The 22,791-nt window shown below is 34.9% G+C and overlaps 1 protein-coding gene across 9 annotated transcripts in view; it reads left to right on the top strand.

The window, feature by feature from the left end:
- CCDC18 (coiled-coil domain containing 18) overlaps window positions 1-22,791 on the top strand; it is a 142,879-nt gene that overhangs the window by 52,496 nt on the left and 67,592 nt on the right. For all 9 annotated transcript variants that reach the window (XM_082382825.1, XM_082382828.1, XM_082382823.1 and 6 more), the window contains 7 exons: window positions 3,035-3,169; window positions 3,341-3,418; window positions 9,027-9,143; window positions 14,356-14,523; window positions 17,431-17,573; window positions 20,483-20,646; window positions 20,864-21,077. In XM_082382825.1, coding sequence (XP_082238951.1) covers window positions 3,035-3,169; window positions 3,341-3,418; window positions 9,027-9,143; window positions 14,356-14,523; window positions 17,431-17,573; window positions 20,483-20,646; window positions 20,864-21,077 — 1,019 coding nt within the window. The remainder of the gene's footprint in view (window positions 1-3,034; window positions 3,170-3,340; window positions 3,419-9,026; window positions 9,144-14,355; window positions 14,524-17,430; window positions 17,574-20,482; window positions 20,647-20,863; window positions 21,078-22,791) is intronic.

The raw sequence follows: 22,791 nt of genomic DNA, 5'->3' as shown, positions 1-22,791 counted from the left end.
GAAAAGCTGCAGGGGGGTGGGACTGGTGGTGTGATGAATTGGGCGATTGGGGTTGACATGTATACACTGATGTGTATAAAATGGATGACTAATAAGAACCTGCTGTATAAAAAAATAAATAAAATTCAAAAAAATAAAAAATAAATAAAATGAGTCTCTTTTAGACAACATATAGGTGGATGTGTGATTTTCTCCATTCTACCAACCTGTGTCTCTTGGAGAGTTTAATCTATTTACATTTAAAGTAATTACTGATAAGGAGGGACTTCTGTCATCTTGCTCTTTGTTTTCTATATGCCTTATAGCTTTTTTATCCCTCTTTTCCTACATTACTGTCTTCTTTTGAATTTAGTTGAGTTTTTGTACTGAAATTTTAAAATTCCTTTCTCATTTCCATTTGTCTATATTTTATAGCTCTTTCCTTTGTGGTTACCATGGGGATTACATTTAACATCCTAAAGTTATAACACTCTAATTTGAATTTATGCCACTCTAATTTCAATAACATACAAAAACTCTGTTCCTTTATAGCTTTATCTCCACACCTTTTGTCACAAACTTACATCTTTATACATTGTGTGCCCCAAAACACAAACTGGTAATTCCTTCAAAAGGATTAGTCTCTTTTGTAGAAAACAAGATTTGGAGTTACAAACTAAAGTTACAGTAATACTAACTTTTGCACTAATAACTTTTTTTTTCCTTTATTATGTATTAGTCTCTTAAATCATTTAGAAAACAAAAAGTGGAAGCTACAATCCATTGTTACGATAATGCTAGGTTTTACAATTGCCCATGTATTTATGAAGATTTTTATTTCTCCATATGGCTTCAGGTTACCATCTAGTGTTCCTTCATTTCACCTTACAGAATTCCCTTGAGTATTTCTAGCGGGGCATGTCTAATGGTCACAGCCTCCCTCAACTTTTATCTGAGAATGTCTTAATTCCTCCCTCGTTTTTGAAGAACAGTTTTGCCAGATAGAGGATTCTTTGTAGACAGTTATTTTTTTTTTCTTTTGAACATCAGCCCACTGTCTCCTGACCCTCAAAGTTTCTGATGAGAAATCTGCATGTAATCTTATTAAGGATCCCTTATATGTGGTGATTTGCTTATCTCTTGCTGCTTCAAGATTCTCTCTTTGTCATTGTCTTTTTCTTTTTCTTTTTTTTTTTGGTCTGTGCCACGTGGCATGTGGGATCTTAGTTCCCCGACCAGGGGACCAGGGATCGAACCAGTGCCCCGTGTGTTGGGAGCTTGGAGTCTTAACCACTAGACCACCAGGGAAGTTCTTGTCATTGTCTTTTGAAAGTTTGATTATAATGTGTCTCATTGTGGGTCTTTTTGAGTTCAACTTACTTGGATTTTGTTGAGATTCTTGGATGTTTATATCATGTATTTCATCGAATTTGGGGCATTTTCAGTCATTATTTCTTCAAATATTCTCTCTCTCTTTCTCCCTTCCTTCTGGGACTTCCATGATGTGCATACTGGTGTGCTTGATGGTGTCCAACAGGTCCCTTATGTTCTGTTCACTTTCTTCAATCTTTTTTCTTTCTGTTCCTCTAATTTCTGATGTTATTTATTTTCATTTGAGTGTTTTCATTTCACAGTTCTTTGGTTTTAGTATCTTCTAGTTAACCTGTTGCTGCTATTATCACATATGTATAATTTTTATACACTTGTGTATATGCACAAATATACATATAAACATATCAGTTTACTCATGTTTTGTCTTCACAAAAGTTTTTTGGACATTTGATAACACCAATCAATTAGTGGTGAAGTTGTAAGGAGTGAGACTTACACATTTCTAGTGAAAGTATAAGTTTTGATGCACTTTGAAGAGAAATACCTAATGAAGTTAGAAATGTGCATATCCTACAACCAGGAAGTCCACTTCTAGGTGGTATGTTCTAAAGAAACTCTAATACATGTGTTTAAAGAGACATGTACAAAGGATGTTATTGTAACATTATCATAATAGTGAAAAAGCAATATCTAACTGTTTCTGAGTAGAAGAATGAACAAACTAGTTTGTTGTTACAGTGGAATACTGTATTATCATAAAAATATGAACTAGATCCACATATGGATACATGAATAAATATTTAAAACTATTAAGTGAAAAAAATAAGTTGCTGAAGCTTGCAGAAGTGTTGATATTGTCTATGTGAATTTTTTTTTTAATTTTATTTATTTATTTATTTATGGCTGTGTTGGGTCTTCGTTTCTGTGCGAGGGCTTTCTCTAGTTGCGGCAAGTGGGGGCCACTCTTCATCGCGGTGCGCGGGCCTCTCACTATCGCAGCCTCTCTTGTTGCAGATCACAGGCTCCAGACGCGCAGGCTCAGCAATTGTGGCTCACGGGCTTAGTTGCTCCGCGGCATGTGGGATCTTCCCAGACCAGGGCTCGAACCCGTGTCCCCTGCATTGGCAGGCAGATTCTCAGCCACTGCGCCACCAGGGAAGCCCTATGTGAATTTTTAAAACAAAATTATGTTACATATTGTTCATGGATCTACATATATAGTTAAAAGCACAAAAAACATGTATGAGAATGAAACACACCAGAGAACGATATAGAACAATTTCAACATAGTATTGGTGAGGGAGGGAAGGGATAAGACATGGACTTGTGATTTCATTTCTTCTCTAAAAGGAGAGAAACTGAAGGAAATTTGGCAAAATGCAATAAGCTATGTAATTTCAGTAGTAATTTAAATTGTGAGTGTTATGTTTTTTCTGTGTACAGTTGACCCTTGAACAATTTGGGAGTTAGGGGTGCCAACCCTTGTGCAGTTGAAAATCCACATATAACTTTACTGTCAACCCTTCCTTTCCATAGTTCCCATCTGTGGATTCAACCAACCGCTGATGGTGTAGTGCTGTAGTACATATTTATTGAAAAGAATCCATGCATAAGTGGACTCAGGCAGTTTAAAACTGTCTTGTTCAAGGGTCGACTGTATTTAAAATGTTTCAAATTAAAAAAAAATAATATGAAAATTAATAAATCCTGTTTCTATGTTTAGCTTGAATCTCAACTAGAGAAAAAAGAACAACAATTTAAAGAACAAGAAAAGACTATGTCCATGTTGCAGCAAGATATAATATGTAAACAACATCACCTTGAATCACTAGACAGACTCTTGACGGAAAGCAAAGGGGTAAAATCATCTTTATAAAAGTGCTGTTTAAAAGCTGACCAGTATTTTAAGTTTATGTTTCTTTTAACATAACTTTAATTCTAATCAAATCAGTTGTTTAACAACCTGTTACTAATGCTAAAATATTTATACACGTACGTATATTTTTGCTACCAATCTGTATGTTTTCAGGAAATGGAAAAGGAAAATATGAAGAAAGATGAAGCTTTGAAAACATTACAGAACCAAGTATCTGAAGAAACAATCAAGGCTAGTATGCTAATACTTTAAAAAATTTTCTTTTTATTTATTTTTTCTCTTAATGGAGACATTCCTGTGGCTTTTTAGTTATCTCTATAAATTGTAAAAAAAAATTTACATAAAAATAAAGTGGTAAAAATTTTACATAAGTCAATGAACTTAGTTTCTTTAAGTAGTATATTTTTCATTGTGAATTATGATCTTAATTATTTGATAGTTGATAATCTAGTTTGTAGATTAACCTCTTTTCTTTTTATAATACCTTAAGAAAGATTTGTTTTTTAACAAAAATGTATTTTTTAAACTGTAGCTACTTACTAACATTACCAGTAAAAAAATTAACAAAGGAAGTGGAGAGAGATGAAACTACAAACAATACAGTTTTGCTTCTTTTTACCAGTTCTGTTATATGATTAAATAGGGAATAAATCCAGAATTTCTGGGTAAAATACAGTTTTGTGTCTAGGATAACCTTATGTTTAAAAGCATGGGCTTTGAAGCTAAACTGACTTGGGTTTTAGTTCTGGCTTCAGTGTGCTTATTAACTGACTGTAACCTTGGCTAGGTTATTTAAACTCTGAACGTTAATTTCTTCATCAGTAAAATAGGGATCACAATGCCCTAGAAGAAGGTGGGTTTGAGGATTAAATGAAATGAGGTACATAAAATACTTAGCACATACTAAGTTACTCAGAGTTTGCTAAGTAATTACTATATATTCAATGTTTTCTCCTTTGCATTTTTAGTGCTAAAAATAGTTTCAAATATGCTGTGACCTTCATTCTGTCATATATGGATTAAATATAAAGGATATTTTAAAAATCCAGTGTTATTTACTTTTTGCCTAGTACTCTGTTTTTCATCCATTTTGTGACCATGTATACCCTCGTAAACCCAATTATATATTTATCCATAACTTTCCTATAGTAGTCTCCAAAACTTTTAACATTTAATGCCATGTCAGTTCATTTCCTCATGTAAAAATAACCTCTAAGATCATTAATATTTAAAAAATTATTATTGTACAAAGGTTGTAGGCATGATATAATTTCATTAAATAAAATCCATATTGCCACTTAACTCCTGTTTTTCATTAAATTACCTAACACATCTAGCCAGTCATCTAGTAAGTTATTTTCATTTGTTAATAATCAGATATGAGACAGGAAGGAAATCAGCTAAAGAATGAATTATGATGTTAGGTTTTATTCCTTTGGTACCTTTAGTAGATTTGCTTTCATTGAAGCTATACTAAATGATTCTTTTCTTTTTTTTTTGTTTTTCTTTTTCTTTGAGATGCACTGCACGGTCTGTGGGATCCTAGTTCCCCACCAGGGGTGGAACCTGGGCCCTCAGCAGCGAAAGCACCGAGTCTTTTTTTTTTTTTTTTGCCTGTTGAAATGTTTAATGACAAAGATTTTGTTCAGTTTCCTGATGTGGGTGTCCAAAGATGAGAGACCCATGTGTGTGATCTGTACCTCCTATGAGATCAGCCCTAAGCTAGTTTAAACATGATCAAGTTCTGTCTACATGGTAGATTTAGACCTCTGCATGTCCTGTCTACTGATTATGTTTAGAGCTGACCATGTGTTGTCTATAATAAGAAGATTTAGACCTGACCATGTTCTGTGTACGCTAAGACAATGGGGACCTGGGTAGAGACCCGGCCTGGCCTCAGTACTGGGAAGCTCCGTGCCTGCATCTGAATGTCAGTGCTTAGATGTCTGGGGTCTGGAGCTGAGGTGGGCTTGTCTACGTAACAGCCTCTCTTCTGAGTGTGGTGACCTGGTCCTCCCAAGGGTCAGTGCTATGGTCGGGACCTTAGTCTTTTTTTTTTTTCCTTTGAATTTGTATATAAATTTAATTTTTTGGCTTTTTTAATGACATACAGTTGACTTACTATATTATATTAGTTTCAGGTATACAACATAGTGATTAGATATTTTTATAGACTAGACTCCAAAAAAAGGTGCTACAATATACTGACTATATACCCTGTACTGTACATTACATTTTTTTTTTCACACACACACACTGTATTTTATTTTTACAAGAGATAAGTAGACTGACACCAAGCATTGTACATGGATGACCACAACAAAAGCAACAATGATTGCAATTACCAAACATGAAACACACTCATACTATGTCATAGTATTGACATTCAGTCCAGTAATCCTCCACTGTAACAGCTCCTTTACTTTGCAGTGAAAATTGATTTGTATATTCTTTGCCTCTGAGTCCTTGTGGGATTTTTTTTTTAATTCAGACAGAAAGTCACAAAAATTATACTCATCCTCATCAGTTCACTCAGTCCCATGTAATTAATTTTTTTTTTTCAACTTGATCTTTTGTTAGCACTTTTATGAGTTCATCAGAAAGCACCGAGTCTTAACCACTGGACTGCCAGGGAATTCCCTAAATGATTCTAACATATCAAATAGAAGTTTGAAATCTAGTCTTCTTTTCTTGATTATGTCATTACCACCTTCTTTCTTGACTTTTGGCCATGTCCCTCTGCATGCCTCAGTTTGTTCTTTGCATAAAAAATTATGAAATTTTCTAACTGCAGGAGAGTTATAAGGATCAGTTTAAAGTTATATCACTTATAGAAGTATGATAATGATAGCTGGAAGACTGATGGGAAGTTTATGAACTGGTAAAAAAAACCAATAAATTAAAGCAATTATGTTAGCTGCTATTAAATAGAAAATTGAGATGGTGCTTATTAGCAATTTCATTTGTTTATTTTATTTGTTTTGCTTTGCTTTTATTTTCCACTCTAGATTTTTGTGTGTGTTTTATTTCCCCAAAGAAAGTAAAAGTTATAAGTAGAAAAAAAATAAAAAAGACTAGCTTAGGTGCTTCTGTTGAAAGTAGGTAGCGTAGAGCCCCTATGTGATTGCCTCCAGAATATGCCCCCGAGGAGGTTCTTTGGTTTAGCAGAGCAGTGTCTTTGTTTTGATTCTATTCATTCACGTACATATATATATACATGTATATTTATGAGTAGTTTGTACACAGTGAATGATGTTTATTTGTATGAGATTTAGAGTCTCAAGCTCTTTGTTCAAATGAGAAGTCCAACAGAGTAGTAGATGTTTTGGTTTTTATTATTTATTAGTTTTAATTAATTTATTTTTAATTAAATTTTATTTTGAAAAATTTCAAACCTACAAAATGAAAGACTAGTGCAGAGAACATCTGTGTACCTTTCATTTAGATTTACTGTCTTTTAAACTCTAACCGTACTCACTTCATCTCTCTCTGCACACACATGCACATGCCTTCATGCACATGCACCCACCCAGTCCCACCCCCACTCACACATTTCCTTTTTGCTAGTCCACCTGCGAGAAGGTTGCAGATGTCATGATACTTTACAGCCTTAATACTTAAACTTGGGTCTCCTATGTATAGAAACTTTCTCCTACCTGATTACACCATCTCTATACACCATAGAAAGTCAACATTAATTCAGTAACACCATTCAACACACTGTCCATACTGAAAATTTCCCAATTATTTAAAAATGTTCTTAATAATCTTGCTACTCAAAGCATGGTCTGGCAGCATCACTATCACCCGGGAACTTGTTTGACTTGCAGAATATCTCAGACCTACTGAACAGAGCTGGAACTAAGGTGAAGCAAGGGAGGTGCCTCTGGCATACAATTTAAGGAGACATTTACTCTCTGGGTTGTACAAGTGAAGGGTATGCATTTGCATGATCCTCAGAGTGAGTACCTCCTTAAACTTTGAGCCCTAGAACCTCCTTTGTCTCACCCTAGACCTGGCTCTGGTACTGAATTAGGGTGTCCAGGTGATTTGTATGAACATTAAATTGTGAGAGACACTACTTTAGCTTGTTCCTTTTCTTTCCCCAATTTATAATGCAATCATAATTCATGTTTTGCTTTTGGCTTTTTAGATTCCCCTAAACTCACTGTCTCCTATTCTTCACGACACTGAATCTTTGGAAAAGTCTGGGTCAACCGTAATAGCACACACACCACAATTGTGGGTTATACTGTGGGTTATACTGTGTCCTTCCCACTGCTTCACATCAGGAGGCACATAATGTCACACCACCCCATTATTGGCTTTGCCAATCTTGACACCTATTATTTAAGGTGGTTACTGCTAGATCTCACTATTTTAAGGGCATAATTTTTCCTTTATAATTAATAAGCAATACATAGACTGATTCTTTGAGGCCATGTTCAAATTCCTGTCCCTCAACAAACTAGTGACCAATGGTTTTAACATCTAGTGATGAATCTTGCCTGATTGAGTTTTTATGTTGTTAATTTTTATCACATGTGATGTTCTGACAGTCATAGATTTTTTTTTCTGTGTGTGGAAGATGATACAAGTACCAATGCTTATTCTCATGCTTAATAGAGAAAACTTGTAAATATTTATGCCTCTCATAAAAGACTTTAAAAATTATTATTAGGGCAACAGTTTGTTAACAAAGATAATTAATCAAAATTGTAAGCTTTTTAACTGTTAATGGTTATATTCACACGCTATAGGGGCAGGCTTTGAAAACTGTGTCTTTCAGTTGTGCCTCTTTTTAGAAATAAGAGTTGCAAAGATAATTTCATGATGTAGAATAGTATCTGCAAGAGGGAACATTTTTCTTTTTCTCCTTATCTTGTTGAAATTTCTTTCACACTTTCATGACTACTTACTAGAATGCTATTAACGTTGAGGAAAGAAAAAAAAAATACTCCCAAGAAGCTCAGAAATACAATAAGGAAAAGAAAGGAACAAGACAAGAATGAATCTTATTAACAGATGGGATATGGAGCATGTTTACAAATTCTGAAAAATTTTACTGAATTTGAGTTGCTCTTTGCTCATTCGCTCTTTAATGTTGAGGTAGCGTGAAGCATTTGCAGCTTTATGAACACTTGAACCAAGTTACATTGCTGCCTTTCTGAAAATGTTTTCACTGATTCAGAGCAAAAGCAGCCTTCTCCTTCTTACCTAAGTTTTTTTTTCATTAGCCGACAAAAACATTTCATTTTCTTAGTGACTTCAGCATATTCAGAATATTCGCACTATAGCATTTTTAGCACAATACACCAGTTTGTACTCACTTTATTATTTTTCTTGATCAAGGGAACTTAAGGAATAGGTTTAAATACTGCTTACCTTTTTAGGTAAATGTTTCAGGGTGTCTGGCCTGCAGGTCCTTGACAATTGGCCCCAGTCTATCTTGCCAGTCCCATCCTTCCAGTACCCATCTCTTACAAATTCATGGTTTTGGTACCCTAAGCTCCTGCCAACTTCTTACCATTCCTTTTCACAGTGCCTTGTCTCTGAATGTACTTCCCTCTTCCTAGAATGCCCTTCTTCACTTGTTCATGTCCATTTATTCTTCAGGACTCCAGGCACTGGTTTCCTCTTTGGTTTCCTAGTTTGCAGTAATAATTTGTTTTCTAAATAAATCTCTTCTTTAATAGCATTTTATATCCTAAGTTGGACTGTATATTCACTGGTTGAAGCAGTGAGGTAACATTAGGAGATAACGCTGTAAAATACTGAGCATATAATAAGCACTCATTAGTATTGGTTGATTTTCCTTTTTTGCTTTTTTTCTGCTTAGGTCAGACAACTAGATTCAGCATTGGAAATTTGTAAGGAAGAACTTGCTTTGCATTTGAACCAACTGGAAGGAAATAAAGAAAAGTTTGAAAAACAGCTAAAGAAGAAATCTGAAGAAGTAAATTAACATTTCCTTTAAATATAGCATATTTTTCAAGTGATTTCTTTTTGAGATATTGTTTATTTTCAAGATACTTTAAAAGTACATTTTTATATAGCTGATATAAAAAAATTTTTCCAGTAAAACGTAAACTCCAATTTTATATTCTATTTAAAAAAAAAAATTTATTTATTTATTTATTTATGGCTGTGTTGGGTCTTCGTTGCTGCTTATGGACTTTCTCTAGTTGAGGAGAGCGGGGGCTACTCTTCATTGCAGTGCGTGGGCTTCTCATTGCAGTGGCTTCTCTTGTTGCAGAGCATGGGCTCTAGGCGCACAGGCTTCAGCAGTTGTGGCATGCAGGCTCAGTAGTTGTGGTATGCGGGCTCCAGAGTGCAGGCTCAGTAGTTGTGGCGCATGGGCTTAGCTGTTCCGTGGCATGTGGGATCTTCCCAGACCAGGGATTGAACCCATGTCCCCTGCATTCGCAGGCAGATTCCCAACCACTGTGCCACCAGGGAAGTCCCCAATTTTATATTCGTTAAGAAACAAACATATGACATATAAAACACAAAATATGACTCCTTAAAATTCTGATTCTATTATCTATTTTTAGGGAATCAGGAGATTATTGTTGATCACAGAGTAATTCTAATATAAAATGATTAACACTTAGAATATTATTTTAGATTTAAAGGTATAAAATTCTTCAAATTTTTTCCATTTTGTTTTTTCTTCCTCTATTTGTCTGAAGGATTGAGAATTAGGTTTATAGATTTAACTTTCTTTATTGAGAAGAATTTCTCAGATACTAGATAGAAGACTTTTCTTGAATTATCTTATTCATCTCTGTATACTCATTGTCAACCACTTTGCTTTCAACATAATAGGTAGTCACTAAATATTTGCTCAAAGGAATAATCTTAATGAAGAATTCTTTTATTTCTTTGTTAGAATTTATAATATATATATTTAAACCTTAACTTCATGTTTAGAAATAATCAACAAATTGGACTTCCCTGGTGGCACAGTGGTTAAGAATCCACCTGCCAATGCAGGGGACACGGGTTCGAGCCCTGGTCCAGGAAGATCCCACATGCCGCAGAGCAGCTAAGCCCGTGTGCCACAACTACTGAGCCTGTGCTCTAGAGCCCGCAAGCCACAACTACTGAGCCCGTGTTCCACAACTACTGAAGCCCACACACCTAGAGCTGGTGCTCCACAACAAGAGAAGCCACCGCAATGAGAAGCTTGTGCACCGCAACGAAGAGTAGCCCTCGCTCGCTGGAACTAGAGAAAGCCTGCACGCAGCAACAAAGACCCAACACAGCCAAAAATAAAATAAATAAATAAAATTTAAAAAAAAAACACCTTTCTTAAAAACAAAAAAGAAATAGTCAACAAATCTTCATTAAAGATGCATCACATAATTATATAACTTCAGAGGTTAAAACAAAAACTTTGTATTTTATATGGTCCTGTCTTCTTCCTTCTACTTCCCTTCATGAAGGTTTTTATAGCATCTTTCACAGGTGGGCATATATTTCTGTATTCCAATACATGGAAATTAAACCACCTAAACTACAGATACTTATACTTTTTAGAATAAGAGTGTGATTTTTTTTTCCACCGGGATCTTCTTTAAACCATTATTTAAGCATTTATTTATTTTTATTTACTTATTTTTTGGCCACACCCTGCAGCATGCGGGATCTTAATTCCCTGACCAGGGATCAAACCCATGCCGTCTGCAGTGGGAGCTCAGAGTCTTAACCACTGGACTGCCAGGAAAGTTCCTATTTAGGCATTTAAATTCTGTAGCCCTCACTGCACTCCAGCATAAATGGACTTGGCAGAGATGGACTCTGGAGACAGGCAGTGTTTGTAACCAGAGAGTTTGCTGAGATTTAGAATTTGTATTCTTAGAAATAGCATCAGAGACTTGGGTGGATAAGAGGCATTTACCCAAAATGAACTTAGAACTTTTTTCAGAATAGCAGGAAGTATAAACCTAGGCTGGAACTGGATTAGAAATCAGAAGTGGTAGTCAGGTTTGTACAACCATACTAGAGAAAAAGTAAGTAAGTAAATTAAAAAGATTTGCAGCCCTTTTATTGCTGATGAATTATTAGCTCAACTGCATGTGCATTGGCTTACTTACTTAAAAGATCATCTTTCACTTCTTCTTGTGTGTTGATAAGAAACATGGAGAAAAATCCAATTACTCTTTACCTTTTTTTTTTTTACGTACCAATCCATACATTTATTTAGTTTTGGCTTATTTGTCTTTAGAGCAAATTATAATATCTTACAGAGAAAACTCTTTCTAATGCTGGTTAATAGAATTAATATCTTATAACAGCAGAGTTAATGAGACTTTCATCATATGTAGCTAGGTTTTAGAAAATATGATTTGATTGATAGTGCATCCATTCTGTTAGTAATAGGTGATGTTGTAAAGATATTTTACCAAATCAGTAGATAGTCCCGAATCACATACTAGCTGAATAATTAAATGGCCCCAGAGCATATAGATAGAAAGCCAGCTGAAAAAACTACATGTTGATAATCCACCACACAAAGCTAATAAATATGCCTCTGAGTTTTTGCCTCAGGCAAATATTGTTTTCCATATGTTGAAATAAATACATTTATGATGAAAATAATAGTGACTTTGGGGTCCTGAATTATTTTGAAAATATTTTAATTTGTATTAAAATGCTTTAAAAAGTGATAATATATGTTTCATGCAGAATTGTCAACATGATAGAAGAAAATAAACACAAAATAGATGTGAATAAGCTGAAATATTTTCTGCATAAAGCATTTATTCAGCAAGATCAGTCATTTTATTGATAAATGCCTTTATTCAAATTGATGGACTTAAATTTTGCAGAGTTGGCATTGTGTCAGTAACTTTTCTGGGTTATATTTTATTTTTTAGTAATAATCATGAGAGCGTTTTTGGATATACATTAATATTAGATAAAGCTAATTGTAAAGCAGATATTATAATGTAAATTCTACTTTCTTCTTGACTTTAATTATAAAATAATGAATTCTTTAGGAAAAGTTTATTCTCTGAATATGATAATAACTTAGTAGAGAATATAATGTCAAAACTATTTGTTTTATATTTACTTTTAAAGTCAAGTGGAAGTTAAAGGGTAGTAGAGTGAAATGCCAGTATAAATTTGATAGATGTAGGTTAATTTTTGTGAATTAATATTTGTGATACAACTAATATGTTAGATACTTCAGTATTTTTAATGGAAATTATTTTGCTAGTGGCTAGATGACTAAAATAAATTTTTTAATTGTTCTTATGTGGTATGACTTTCTTAGTGTTTTGGTTAGGCCTTATCTTTTTTCTAATATTTTGTCTTACTTTAATACTTTGACCATTTTTTTTATTTGATTAGGAAAGTAAGTATAAGACAGCATGTTCCAGTAAAGCAAAGAATAGTATATAAACTTATCTTATAGGCAAGTCAGTTCTATATAAAATAAACTACAGCAGAGGTGTGATCTGTAGTTTCCTCAGGAGCTAGCAGGAAAAACAAAACAGGTGTCACTGATACCTATTTACACTAAATAAATTATTTTCATATAGACAACATTAAGTAAAATAGATTAGCATTAAAAAGAATTATAATAATATTAGAAATTGGATAGTTGCCTGTTATATGTAAGGTTCTCTAAGTTTACAGTGTCATCATATAATGAAGAAGTTTGAAATGTAAGAGCTTCTTATCATAAGCAAAGGCTATTTGGCCCCTAAGCCTTTCATGATGCTGCTGAATATTCCACTGCTGGATAATTAGAAAAAACCAAGTCAGGATTCTTCTTCACTGTTTCTTAGGAGTTTAAAATTATTTTCTTCTGGATTGATATTTATTAGAAAGATTGTTTGCTTTAAAGGGATGGGTTTATTTTCCTTCATTTTAAAAAGTTATTACATAAGCAACAATAAGAAATCTTTTGAAAAAGATTTACCTACAATCCACTCTCTAATACTTACTCTCTAATACTTTTCACTTTTCTATTTGCCTGAGTGTTTTTCATATTAATGAAATGTGGGATTTATTTTTTCACTTTATTTTGTAAAATTTATTTGCCACTGTCCTTTAAATTATGATTTTTTTTTTTTTTTGGCCATGCCATGTGGGTTGTGGGATCTCAGTTCCTCAAGCAGGGATTGAACCTAGGCCACTAGGCCACCAGTGAACTCCCTAAACTGTGATTTTAAATGGTTGCATCTTTTAAAATCAGATTTATATATCATCATTTAGTAAACCTTCCCCTTACTTTAGGAACAGGTAACAAATATTATGAAATATATATTAAATTATGCTGTATTATTTATAGAATTTTAAAATGATTTCTTTTGGCACTTTTTAGGATATGGATTTCTTGGACAAAGGGCATTTTTTTTCCTTCTTAATAGGTTCTCCCAGATAACTCTAAAGGTTTCATTTTAAGCAATTTGGGGGATCATCATATTCAAGTCCTAAATATTTGGAGTGAATAAGTGCAATTTCTTAGTTGGTATTGTTTTCCTTTATGTTTTTTGGATCGTGAATATTCAAGAGTGCTTACTGGGATATTATTTTACAAACAATGGCAATGATAGCAACAATAATGTACTAAATAGCAGCTAACATTTATACAGTGTTTTCATGGCTGTGGTTTATTATCAATAAGAGAAAAAGATACATCAAATGGAGTGTGAAGAAATCCATGGCTTCCTATGTTTTCTCCCTCGTTCTGGGAGAAGTCACACAGAATAAGCTCCTTTCTGTAGCAGTGAAATGCAGCAACATTTATGCAGTACTTCTGCCCAGGGAAGCCTGCTTATGACTCAAGGTTCAAGGTTTTTTACTGGGGGCTGGTCACATAAGAACAGCCATAAGTATCAGAATTCCAAACTCCTAGAAGGAAAGCATGATTTGGTGCCCTAGCCAGGGAAAACAGTCTCATCACTTAAGGAATGTTTCAGAAGCCACATTCCCAGACATCAGCCAAGAACCAACCCTATTAACAGGCCCTTCTAACATACCTCCCCATCAGAAAAATGAGCCATGCCCTTCCACATAATAAATTATAGCTATGAATACAATTGTCCCACATGACAAGTGAGGGTAATTATCTAATAAGGTGACAACATTGACATTTTATTGCTTTTTATTTGAAATATGTCATTATAATGAGAAATGTGTATATTTGTTAGGTATATTGTTTACAGAAAGAGCTGAAGATTAAAAATCACAGTCTTCAAGAGACTACTGAGCAAAATGTTATTCTGCAGCATACTCTTCAACAACAGCAGCAAATGTTACAACAAGAGACAATTAGAAATGGAGAGCTAGAAGACATTCAAACTAAACTTGAAAAACAGGTATATATTATTGGTCAAAATGGTTTTATGAAATAGAAATTTTTTTAAATTGATAATAGATTTTTTTGCTAGTTATATAAATTGCTGTTTAATCTCAAAGATACCATATTATAAGAAATATTCTAAATTAACATTGTAAAATGTATAAAGTTTTATTCCAATGTAATGTGATCGTGTAATACCGTGGGCACATTTTTGTCACTCCATCCAACCTAGTTATAATTTAGTTTTCTTTATTCAGTTTTTCCTTTTTGGACCTGAATATAATACCTATCTGAATCATTATAGCTTTCAATTTCTTCATTTTGGATCAGGAGATGTGTGATAATCCCTAAAGAAATGCCAAGCAATGCACTAAAAGAAAAATCCCAAAGGAAACTACTCATTTTAAAAAATAAGTTATTACTCCAAAGAAAGAATCCTAGGAAATTTTATTCTAGAATCTAATCTTTTCTCTTTCATTCATTACCAAATTCATCTGAATTATTCTGACAGATATTTCACATTTTTTGTTTTGTTTTCCTCTCATCACACTTTACAGAAAAGTATAAATTAGAAAATGATAGTTCACAGTAACCTCACTACACCTCACCTTTTTGTCATTTGTATGACTTTTTAATCTGTGTATTCTAACTTCATCCTCAGCCTCTCCAGTGGAACTAAAGAATCTCTTCTCTGCACATTCAAATATATCAGGCAGGTATTCTGTATTTTCTTTTTTAGAGACATCTGTCCTGTGGCTCTCCATCCCTTTTGTTCAAGTCTAGACCTACTGTTTGCTATTCCTGTTGTACAGCTTCATCCTGAGGCATTTCTTCATCTCATCTGTATTTGATTCCCACTTTCTAAATCCCTTGTCATTGACTCCGGTTTTTGTAAGATTGATTATGATTCTTGTTCTTTCTGAAATTGTGTTCATTTCTATAGTTGTCTTACAGTTTTCTTCTGAGTTTTTTTTTTCCTTAGGTCTATCAATTCCTTTGTATTTTTCATTTGGTTATTTTATTTCTCCATGATCTTTGTTTTAAGAGATTTTTATGTCTTCTCTAATTTCTTTGAGGGTCTAAAGAAGTTTATATCTAAAAATTCCTTCAGTATTTAGAATAAATTTTCCAACATATATTTTTTCTACTTTTTATTCATGTTCCACTGTGCACAGGTTCCGTGTTGGATTTATTCAGATTATTATCTTTAGATTCTTTCTGCTTATGAGTGTGCCATTTAATCAAACACAGAATAGGTGGATTTTCCATGGTTCCCTTCCCTTTTTACCTGGGTTCTATTTTAATTTTATATTTGGAACTTAAGTTGGGGGTGTGGATATTAATGACTTATAATCTGTACTTAGTTCTTCAATGAGCGGTTTTAGAAGAGCAGGGAGAATATTAAAGTCATCAGCCAGATATTAACTTTGAGATCACAGTCATGTAAATGTTCATTGAAAATATGAAGTGGGACTTCCCTGGTGGCGCAGTGGTTAAGAATCCACCTGCCAATACAGGGGACATGGCTTCGATCCCTGGTATGGGAAGATCCCACATTCCGTAGAACAACTAAGTCCGTGCGCCACAACTACCGATCCTGTGCTCTAGAGCCCACGAGCCACAACTGCTGATGCCTACGTGCCCTAGAGCCTGCGCGCCGCAACTACGGAGCCCACGTGCCGCAACTACTGAAGCCCGCTTGCTCTAGGGCCCACTGCTGCGACTGCTGAGCCCACGTGCTGCAACTACTGAAGCCTGCACGCCTAGAGCCCCTGCTCCACAACAAGAGAAGCCACTGCAATGAGAAGCCCGTGTACCGCAACGAAGAGTAGTCCCCGCTCGCTGCCATTAGAGAAAGCCTGCATGCAGCAACGAAGACCCAACGCGGCCAAAAAAAAAAATTGAAAAAAAAAAATGAGGTGGCTGAGGTTAACTAGGGAGAGAACATAGAATGAGGGGTGAGATGACTGACTTTGACAGACCTCTGAAGGATACAGTACCTGGAAGCCAAAGTAAGTATTTCATGATTTAAGGGATGATAATTCGTGTCATGGGCTGCTGCAATCAGTGTCAAGTAAATTGAGGGTTGAGAAATGTCCATTGGAATTAGCTGCATGGAAGCCATTGGTGACACAGTGTAGTTTCTGTACAGTGTCTAGATTGCTATGGGTTGAGGAATGAATGAGAAAGTGAGAAAAATGATACAACAAGCATAGAAAAAATCTGAGAAGTTGGGCTATAAAGAGGAGGAAAGAAATGGTGGTAGTTGGAAGGAGGTAGAGATGTGGAGGAAAGTTTTTTATGATAAGAAGGTCTTGAACATGTTTAAATGCTAATATAAAGAAACCAGAAGAAAGAGAGATTGAAGATACAGCAGAGAGTAGAGGTAGTAGTATGAGGTTCCTTAAAAAGTGGATAGGAGTTGAATCCAGAACGCCTATGAAGCAGTTTGACTTATATAGCAGGAAGAATACCTCCTGCAATGTAGTAAAACAGAAGGAGGAATGAATAGGAGCAAATGCAAGTTGTAAAGTTTGAGGGCAGATGGGAATTCTAGGAATTGGTATGAGCCAATTTGTGAAGAAGGAAAGAAACATAGTTTGACAGAGAAGAAAGAACATTTCAGATGAGGATGATGAAAAGAGGAACATTTACCATTACTCTGTACAATTCTTTTAAGTCCTATTTTAGTGTTATGATGTGGTCACTTCTATAAATATGTATATAAATGAAATATCTTTCTTATTAAAAATTGTTTTGCTTTCATATTTTCAAAACGTTGTTTCTCGGTCTATACTTTGATTTTTGTAATAACATCTTGAAACTGATAGTCTAGGCTACAAATTTATATAAATATTTTTCGTCTGAAAAATGTTGAACTGTGTTTGAATTTAAAATACTTAACTGAAAATTGCTTTACAAGGTATCAAAACTTGAACAAGAGCTTCAGAAACAAAGGGAAAGTTCAGCTGAAAAGTTGAGAAAAATGGAGGAAAAATGTGAAGCAGCCACATATGAAGCAGATTTAAAAAGGCAAAAAGTTATTGAGCTTACTGGTACTGCCAGGTAAAATGAATATGTTAGTTTTTATATGTCTTCCTGCTTTAACATCAGTCATATTTGAGTTTCACTATCAGATAATGTTCAGTGAAGTGTTTGCTTGAGGAATTAATTTCTCTACGGTGTGTGTTCCTATAGCATTGTTTGCAACTCCCTCGTATCCCTCATGCCTTTAGTATTATAGGTTAATATCCTTTGCTCTCCTACTGTATTGTAGTTCCTTAAGGCCAAGATAATATATGGTTTAATTTAAGGGTCCTCCCACAACAATCAGCATAGTTCCTTGTACCTCATAGGCACTCAGCAGCTGTTTTATTAAATTGAATTGTGAAAGTGGTAGGCAAAGATGTACTCATATAGAGGAACTTTTCATGGGCTCTAATTGTTTATGGGAGGGAGTAAATTAATAGAAGAAAACAGTGGTCTCAACATTGACTGAACATTAAAATCACCCAAGGAGCTTTAAAAAGTACTGATGCCTAGGTCCTACCTCTAAAGATCCTGATTTAATGTGGCTGGGCTGTGCTAAGAAATCAATAGTTAATTGGTCAAGAAAGGGAACTATGAGCTGAAAGTTATACCTAGCTTCCCCAGACCTCTTATACTTTGTCGACAAGAGTTGACATAATTAATAATAAACTCTTAATTAGCCCACCATTCTACCAACAGGAATAAGAGTTAACTTATGCATTTGAACTTAAACCACAACATCCTCAGACTCCCTCTCCCCCTCTGACAGGAATAAAGGTAGGGCCTTTGTGCTTTGAGTAGCAACTTGCTTCCCCAGATATCCTCAACTCTCTCAGTGGGGTCAAGAAGGTATCCTATGTTTAAGACTAAGACCACAGTTCTTCACACCTTCTTTCTGCCATTGATAGTTGTCTATCCACTAACACAGCCTCACCACCAATGTGTACCTTAATTCCACAAAGACTAATTAACATTGTAACTTTATCTTTGCTTGTGCCAGATGCCACAGAAGCATCAGATTTCCAGGCATTAGATTTACCCTCATCTCTCTTACTAGTCCCAAAAACCTCTTCATGTATTTTCTTCCCTTTTCCCACCCCATCTGAACTTGTGGAAGATTTTTCACTTTATCCTCTGGAATTCACAGTCCATCCTGAGAGACATTCCCTATATTCTCTATCTCTTCTTTTCTTTTGCTGTAACAGAAATGTGACTGTCCCCGGAGGACATTGCTTCTTCTCCTGCAGCTCTCTAAAGTAAAAACTTTTCCCCATAGTTCTTGTACCACAGGGTTGAGATGTGGAATAGTATGACATACACCATGAACCTCATGTCATCAGATCATATCATCCCTCGTTGTTGCTGACACCTACAGGCCACCTGACTTACCATAGCTCTCTCCAACACTACTCCTGTCTTTATTCTTGGGGATTTCAATATACATCTATCTAGCTGATCCTCAGCCACTCACTCACATGATTTATCCTAGACCTTATCATTTCTGATATCTCCATTATTTCAACATAATCTGAATACTATGCATCTACCTCTATATTATTACCTCATTCCCTTTAATACCCCCAATTCAACAATTCTTTGAGGTAACTAGGACCTCTGATCTATCAGTTCTACCACTGTCTCATTCCCTAATGCCATTTCTCCTCTCTTTACCTAGCTTAAATTCTAGTTAGTCATTAAAATCACTGATTTACATAAACCCACAACTCCTTTACCTCTCTCTTACTTTGTGGTACACAGAACTAAAAATCCAACTCAGACTAATTCATGCTTGCATCTTTACAGAGGCTGGAGAAAAATATAACCACACTGACCAATCTTACTTTATACCCATAACTTAAAAACCTTAAGCATTTTCTTAATGCTGTCTGTCTGGCAATCACAATGTTACTTACTCTTGTAGAGGACTCTTTTACACCTTTGCCTTTTCTTTCAAAACTCTAACAACCCCTCCCCAATCCTTGCTCTCACTGATGATCTTGCTTTTGTTTCACTAAGAAAATTGAAATAACTGCTTCTTTCTTTTCTTACTCCCACCCTTTGACTTCTAGATAAAAACTCTTCTTAATTATAGCTAATAGGCACATTCAGTGGGTAAAATAAGTTCTAGTTACTAGTAGGAAGCTTATGAACTAGATGAATAAACTTCATAAGAAAGATATATCCTAGTTCCAAGATCTTCTCTTCATGAAGCAGGGTTTTTCTCTGTTCCAACTATTGCTTCTTTCACTTCTGAAACTATAATTTATAAAACTGTTTTTCTCTCCCAAAAGAGTTTAGAGTTAAAATATATCTGTTATATATCTTCTTGGATCTGTTTTAAAATTAAAATATCTCAGGGACTTCCCTGGCGGTCCAGTAGTTAAGACCTCGCCTTCCAGTGCAGGGGGTGTGGGTTCATCCCTGGTCACAGAGCTAAGATCCCACATGCCTCGTGGCCAAAAAGCCAAAACAAAACAGAAGCAATATTGTAACAAATTCAATAAAGAGTTTAAAAATGGTCCACATCAAAAAAAAAAATCTTAAAAAAAAAATTAAAATATCTCCAAATAGAAAGAAAACGAATTCATTGAGCACCTTTTGTGTTCCAGGCAGTGTACTAGGTAAACACATCATATAGTTGTGTTTAGTGGCATGTAATTGGTACAGAATTACAATCTATTAGTTGGAGCAGTTTTAACAATATAATAGGTGATTTAAGATTCTGACTAGACATTTTTTTTTTATACAGCAGGTTTTTATTAGTTATCCATTTTATACATATTAGTGTATATATGTCAATCCCAATCTCCCAATTCATTCCACGATGACTAGACATTTTGCTGATATTTGTCTTTATATAACTTGCAGACTTTGTTCAGTCAGAGATAAGTTAGTTGATTTTTGTTTCCAAATTATTATTTATTTTATTTTTTGTTTTTAATTAGGCAAGTAAAACTTGAGATGGATCACTACAAAGAAGAACTGTATAAAATGGAAAAAGAAATAAAGCACCTAAAACGAGATGGAGAAAATAAAGCAATGCATCTCTCTCAGTTAGACATGATATTAGAACAGACAAAGACAGAACTAGATAAGAAAACAAACGCTGGTAAGCAACAGGTTAGCTCAGCTTAGCTGTCTGCATTTGTATATTTAAAGAAATGGAATAAAGTGAGAATTTGAGATGACAGGGAAGGGACAATCAGTGGTATTTTGCCTCTTATAGAAGAATAAAATTGGATATTCTTAATTATAATTGCTTACAAATTTCTGAATAACAAATAGTTTATATATATAATTCTAAAATTATTCTCTGCTTTTAACAGTGAAGGAGTTAGAAAAGTTACAGCACCACACTGAAACTGAACTAACAGAAGCCTTGCAGAAACGGGAAGTACTAGAGACTGAACTACAAAATGCTCATGGAGAATTAAAGAGTACTTTAAGACAACTCCAGGAATTGAGAGATGTTCTACAGAAGGCTCAGTTATCATTAGAGGAAAAATACACTACTATAAAGGATCTCACAGCTGAACTTAGGTGAGTTAAATACTAAGAAATGATATCACAATTACAGGTATTTCACTTTATTACCCTTAGTCCTTGGGTCATACTATAGAGTTTGTTGTTGAATTCTAGATGTCCAAACTTCTCAACTGCCTTTAGCTCACTGTGTCCCATCCTAGGCAGTTCATCCCATGTTCCATCTCACTAATATAGCTGTTGCTGTTGGCTAATACTTCCATCCTTGTTCTTTGGACCATTTTACATTGGCCCTCTCCTGTATCCCATAGTGGTAAAAAATGATTGGACCAGCATACAGCAGTGATTTATAGAAAAATAATATTAACAATAACAATGTTGTTCTTTGTGTTAAGCCCTTATTTTGTGCCAGGACTATGGCAGGGACTTCATATATGATCTCAGTCATTTCTTTACAACAAACCTGTGAGTTGCTTATTATCACCTTTTTACGCTTGAGAAAACTGAGGCTTGAGAAGATTAAGTAAAATGCCCAAAGTCAGATAGTAGGGTCCAGAGAGGGGAGTGAAACACAAGTCTGTCCAACTCTAAAATCTGGGTTCTTAGATTAGCAGCAATAGCATAAAATGCTGTTCAGGTACACATCTGTGGTGAGTAGGGGTGGAGAGCCAGACTGGAGCCAAAGTGTGGGAAATGGATTCTGAAAAGGAAAACAGACCAGTATGTGAAATGTGTAATGAAAGAACAGGATAGAGAGTAACAAGGTGACCCAGAATCTTAGATATTGTAACCTGTGGTTCAGAGCAGGACCCCTTCTCTTTTCTACCCACAAACTCATTCTTGGTAAATTTCACGTAGCTTTAAATACTATGTGTCAGAGACTTCCAAACCCATGTCTCTAGAAAGACCTCTTCTCCAAACTCCAGACTCATATCTAATGACCTACTTGTTATCTCCACTGAAGTATTTTAAAGAGGCATCTTAAACGTGGCTAAAACATTTCATTTTTTTTACTCATAACCCTGCCCTTCCTCCATCTCATTATTATGCAGTTGCTTAAACCAGAAATCTATAAGATTATTTTTATCTCTTTCCCTCCCTTTTTTCATCCAGTCTATTAGCAAGTCATGTCAACTTTATTTCCAAAACATATTCTGAAATCTATTGATTTCTTACTTTTTCTACTACCACCTTAGCACAAGCCATCATCATCTCTCACCTGGTCTGTTGCTGTGGCTTCCCACCTGGTCTACCAGCTTAAATTCTTGACCTTCCCCACAATTCATTCTCCACAGAATTGATTTAAGTTTATGATTTAAAACATAAATAAGATCATATTGCTCCCCTACTTAATCTTCTAATGGCTTCCCAAAAGATTCAGAATAATAACCAAGCTCCTTGGGAAATGTAAATCAAAACCACAATGAGATACCACTTCAATCCCACTAAGATGGCCATAATAAAAACAAACAAAAAAATCCAAGCGGAAAATAACAAATGGTAAACTAAAATGGTTACAGCCTCTGTGGAAAACAGTGTGGCAGTTCCTCAATAAATTAAACATACATTAACCATATAACTCAGTAACTCCACTCCTAGGTAAGTACCCAAAAGAATTGAAAACAGGTGTTCAAACAAAAATTTTGCACAAATGTTCATAGTACGGCTATTCCCAATAGCCAATAAGTGGAAACGACCCAGCTGGACACTGATAGTTGTGAATGGATAAACACAGTGTGGTGTATCCATACAAGGAATATTAATCAGCCAT

The sequence above is a fragment of the Balaenoptera borealis genome (genome assembly GCF_965194805.1).
Source record: "Balaenoptera borealis genome assembly, chromosome: 1".
Taxonomy (NCBI): Eukaryota; Metazoa; Chordata; class Mammalia; order Artiodactyla; family Balaenopteridae; genus Balaenoptera; species Balaenoptera borealis.
Note: the sequence above shows the minus strand (reverse complement) of the source record. Positions and strands in the feature narration are given on the sequence as shown.